The following is a 5,520-nucleotide window of genomic DNA, read 5'->3' as shown; positions in this document are numbered from 1 at the left end:
TAAATCTACTACAGACCTCCAAAACATATTCTGGACGCGCTCCTAACCCCAAAATCACTCAACGAAGCTAACGGAGTTGACGGAATTCCATTCCGGATCCGTCTTCACACAGTTCTGACTACGGTCCAAACTCTAAGGCTTAAACTCACAACTAGGGACTAAGTGTCCCAAAACTCCCCGAATTCCATAACCAAACACTCCGGCAAATTCCAAAAGCAGAAACAAATATGGGAAAAGCAGATATTAGGGGATCGGGGCTCAAATTCTCAAAACGACCGGCCGTATCGTTACACTCATTTACACCTAATATGAGTTTACAGAGTATTACAAGATCTAGAGATCTTCTTTAACTTTACGGTTTAACAAAAGGATTTTGGAAGGAAAAGAGCCAATCTTCTAGAAATATAAAATTTCAACGTTATCGAAAACAGAAAAGGAAAAAATGTGTTATAATTTATGTATTACTATGAGATATAACTATATTTGGTTGTGGGGGCTAAAAGTGTTAAAACTTAAAAGCCCATAAATGTAGGGGAAACCCATGACAAAAACAGGAACGGAATAACATAAAAAGATTAAGGATAAATATGGAAGTACGAAAAAACTTTGCTTATAAATTCTAGTTTTGCAGGACTAGGGCTGTGTAGATCAATTGAGAAATGCTGGGAATCGGATCTGTATCGACAGGGACTTCCGCGGAGAAGAGGCAACAACCACAAGTTGCCGCCGAGAAGAGGGAAAAAGGAGGATGCGAGAAGGGATGCGTGAAGGTGTTAACCGAGGAGATGAGGCGAAGAATGGCAGAAGGAGGAACGTCGACACTGACAGCGGCGGAGATTGAGCAAAAAGTTGCAGAAGGAGGGGGATACCTCAGGGGGTTTAAACCACCAGCCAATTACTCTTATGAAAAGTATGCCAACGATAGCGACGACGAGCTTTTGCCTGATCACGCTTTGCCCGAGCATCGCCCTGATTTTTACCATATTTGGCGTCATTATCACCACCAAGCTGCACAAACCAATGTATGTATTGTTTCCTTCCTTTCAATTTGAACTTTATAGATATATATCATGTGCTTTATTTATATAATATTTAGTGTATTATGCATCTCGACTAATTCAACCGAAGTACCTGGTCTGATTTGGGCAAACAATTACTTACATGTTGTTTAGGCCAATTTTTTCTTTATCAAAACTAAACCACCGTAGTACAGTCAAACTTTCTCTATAATAGCCTCGTTTGTTCCGATATTGTTTGGCTTCTATAGTGAAGTGACGTTATAGAGTACATATGTTATAACATAATATAAAAATCAGTTTCGAGAAAAATATGGCTTTTATAGTGATGATTGTTATATGGGATGCTGTTATATGGGATGCTGTTATATGGGATGCTGTTATATAGAGATGTGACTGTATATGTCTCACTAATTGTAAGCCAATGGAGATGTTTTTGCCCTGATAACACAAGTTTCCCCATTGCCCATGTCTCCATGAATATGATTTAGTTTTTTTCTTTGGTTATTCGAATTGGATAGAGTTTTTGTGATTTTCATGTCTTATTTATTACTCTACTGCTTTGCTTCCTTTGGACCTAAATCTTGTTAGGAATTCATGACTCTTTTGGTTCCTCTGGCATACCATTAGACCTTCAGCTGATTTCCTTGACCCCCTCTCCTCTTTAAAACTAATTGACCGTTCTGTTTCCCTATAAAAATACCAGAAAAGGTACTTTAGTTTCGTGTGGTTGGATTTTGCCCGTTGGCGCTTCACCTGACCCTCAAATTTTCCTTATTTGGTCACTTTACCACCGGCAAACTCAACCAACCAATGTTTGTTTGCTTCCTTTCATTTTAAGTTCTCTCGCCTTAACGCAGCGCTGAGGCGAGACAGCGCTGCAGCGAGACAGCATCGCTATTTTGGTCTGTTGCGTGGCGAGGAAGAAAAGGCGAGCGCCTCTGCATGTGTAGCGAGAGGCGCTGCGAGGCGTCGCTTTTTGAATAAAACGGAAGAAAAGGCAGCATTAATATTAAAACACAAAATTAGGGCTTGGGTTTCACTTTTCTCCTTCAGCGACTAGCAGCGACCTTCTTCTTCTCCTTCAGCGACTTTCGATCTTCTTCTTCTTCCATCATCAGCCATCATCACCAGGTATGTTACTTTCTTTTCTTTTCTTCTTCTTCTCCTTTTTTCTTCTACTTTCTTCTTCCTCTGTTTCAGCAGCGACTTCTTCTTCTTTTTTCTTTTTCTTCTTCTTTTTTCTTTCTTCTTTCTTCAATCATTCAATGATCAGCTCTTTCTTCTTTCTTTCTTCATTTTTCTTCTTCTTTCTTTGCTGATTTCCAGAGGCAGTAGCTTTTTTTTTGCTCTGTTTTTCTTCTTCTTTCTTTGCTGTTAGTTTCTTCATTTTTCTTCTTCTTTCTTTGCTGTTTTCCAGAGGCAGTAGCCTTTTTTTTGCTCTGTTTTTCTTCTTCTTATTAATATATTATTGTTATTGAGTTTTTAGTTATATGTATATAATATTTTATGTTTTTGTATAAATTGTCGCTTCACATCAAAAAGGCGAGCGCTTCGCTGCGCGCTTCTCGCCTCAGTGAAGCGGGCCCTCGTAGCTATTTGTCGCTGCACGCTATCCAAAACACTGTAGTTCCATATACATTTGCATGTCGGGTGCTTCTTTATTTATATATTTGTTGTGTAGCACACCAGGTACCTATTACTTCTACTACTGAGTAACACTGTCCACTAGGGTTAGGCAGATAAAAAGGAAACAAAAGCTTCTTAAAATTTTCTTTTCTCATTCATATTGCTAATTTGTGTATTAGACCTTCCAAATAACATTGATAATCGTCATGTTTTGTCTGATTCTAAAGCCTGTTATTTTTAATCCTTTGGGCAAAAAATAATTGCATGTTGTTAGTTCAAATTTTATATCGAAGCTTAGACCATTTGTAATCTGTTTCACTAATTTTAAGCCAATTCAGTTCCTAAGTTGCAGTATCAAGTACTAAATAGGAGTTGTTTTATGTTTATATGTTTCCACTGTACACGAATATGAATTTAGCTGTTACTTAAGGTATTTGAAATGTTAGAATGTACATATATTTTCTTCTCAAAAGAATGTATTTATTTAATTATGTATGGGGGATAACATGTTAATCATGTGACCTCTGAGCCTTCTCCGCTCATACTGGTACCAAGCCCTAGCCCCCCCCCCCTCACAGAAATGCAAATTATGTTGTTATTATTGTGATTTCTGTGATATATCTATTCCTACTAGTTGTAGATCTATTATTACTACTACTGTTAGGGATTGTTGATTCTTTTGGTTCCTTTGGCATTAAACCTTCAACTGATTTCCTTCGCGGTGTTGACTGGCCCCATGTTCGCTTTTAAACTAATTGACTTGTCTGTTCCCTTATAGAAAGACAAAAAGTTTTTAAATTTTGAGTGGCTGAATCTACTTCATGCTATTTTGTTAGGTTTGTCCAATTCGATTATGATCTCTCTTGTTTCTTCCAGTTTGGATGGGCTTCATCACTGTTGGCTTGTTTGACAGGGTTTTGACCTTGATGTCTATCCTGGTTGTTCTATGCTGGCTGATGTGGTGCCATTAGACAAGTCCCATACTAAGTATGGTGAGATAATGATGGAACTGACTAACCTTGCTATCCAGCAATACAATGAGAAAGAGTGCAATGTATGTATTTGTCCCCTATGCACCTTTGCTTTGTGGGATTAGTCTCCACAATCCTTCCTTTATTTTCTTCCTGGCATGTTTTCTTTTTCAACTGATAGTGGCTCTGCTTGCAGGTTTTTAAGTACAAGCTCTTGAGTATTGAGAAGGTGAACTATCGGTTGACGGGATTCGAAGAATATTTTATGACTGTTAAAGTCTTAAATCTCACTCTTGGTTCTTCTATCGAAACTTTTCAAATACATGCTGGCAGACTGATTGCTGTGGGTACCAAAAAGGTCTTTAGTTGCCTGCCAAAGGAGAGGTAAACACCTATTGACATTTAGAATTTGCCTTTTTTTAATTGTGTGTTTCTGTGTGTGCTAGCGTGGGTGAAATAAGTCCTTTTGAAATGAATTACATATTTTTTTTGTTTTCAAAGAGCTGACGAAGGGAATGGGAGAAACCTCCCCCTCCCTCCCTCCCTCCCTCCCTTCAGAAAAAGGAAAAAAAAAGGATCATATGGGCTTATAAGGAATGATTTTGTGATAAATTATGGAAGCTGGAAATGGTAATCATAGGCATTTGTTATCTGTGGAAAATGCACTTGTACTTGATAGCTAACTTAACTTTGTATTTTTGCCTCCGGACTAATTAACAGGGGTTTGCTTGATGGAGAGGGGAATGTCGCCGAAGGGAAAGAGGGATGGACCTTGGACCCTAGAAGTTATTTGATAACCCTTGGATTCTAGTTACCTTTTACTTTAATGTGTAATCTGATCTGATAATATTGTGCACCTGCACCTGGACCATGGTGTTCTAAATTTAGTAGAAGCACTTCAGTCTTTGCAACTTCGAGCTCTTTAAACTTTGAGAAGTGACCTGACTTTGTTGGATTATGAGCGCTTTAACTATGAGAAGTGTCCTTGCCTCTTTGTTATTTGAAGCATCTCATAATTTTTAGCTATCTGCTGCAGTCTTGGACGATCTGTATTCCAATATATGTGTTACAAACTTATCTTAAGGTTATAAAAACGAAGACATCTTGGTATTTTGAAGGCCTGTACTGCTCATTTACTGTCTTGGTATTTTCGCCAAGATCATAGATATGCCTATTTAACAGTCTTTTCATCTTCTCTATTGATTTCTTTCTCTTCAATAGCTTCTTTTAAGCGACTTGATTTTTCAAAAAACAAAAAAGAATGATAAAATTTTATAGTTCCTTTACCACTTCAACCCCGCTCATACTCGCATCCCTATTCTCTGTAGATCCCTTTCTTCGATCAACACCAAAAGCATCTACATTGTTTAGTGAAGAATCTGAGGAGGATCTGGCACTGGAGCTAATCCACTCCTATACACAAGTCTTAGCAAACGATGGTCTTCGAAATTATTGTAAGTGTTGTATGTTTAGCATCGTGTAGCCCGAAATATTGATTTATTGTGAATTTTGCGTTAACAAATGTATACAAATGATTTCAATAAATATTTGTGTTAAAGTAACTTTATTGTGCACCGCTTAATGTCACGTCTTTAGTCGTTAACTAAGTACACATATGACACTTGACAATTCACTCACAATCTTTTACAACTTGTTCACGTTCTTGCTTTGCCAAGTCAGCCTAGATTACTACATTCAAGAAACAGTAAAACATGTCTAGTAATAGTGAGAATTTTTTAACTAACCGTAAACAGCTCAAGTAAACTATTTAGTACCATATCAAGTAAATGACTTGTCCCACATGTAATTTCAAACATTTCGGTAACATTTTATTTTCAAAATATAGTATAAACCATACAGGTTATGAAAATACAAATTGCGGTATGGTTACTACTCACAGTACT

The 5,520-nt window shown here is 37.5% G+C and overlaps 1 protein-coding gene across 1 annotated transcript; it reads left to right on the top strand.

The window, feature by feature from the left end:
* The first annotated feature begins 563 nt into the window (after nt 1–563).
* LOC104107456 (uncharacterized) lies at nt 564–4,615 on the top strand. Its single transcript, XM_009616273.4, has 4 exons — nt 564–1,022; nt 3,559–3,699; nt 3,813–4,000; nt 4,337–4,615. The coding sequence occupies exons 1-4, from the start codon at nt 660–662 to the stop codon at nt 4,425–4,427; spliced, it is 783 nt and encodes a 260-aa protein (XP_009614568.1). The 5' UTR covers nt 564–659; the 3' UTR covers nt 4,428–4,615.
* The last annotated feature ends 905 nt before the right edge of the window (nt 4,616–5,520 follow it).

This window comes from Nicotiana tomentosiformis, chromosome 6 (assembly GCF_000390325.3).
Source record: "Nicotiana tomentosiformis chromosome 6, ASM39032v3, whole genome shotgun sequence".
NCBI lineage: Eukaryota > Viridiplantae > Streptophyta > Magnoliopsida > Solanales > Solanaceae > Nicotiana > Nicotiana tomentosiformis.
This window is presented reverse-complemented; position numbering and strand designations above follow the sequence as displayed.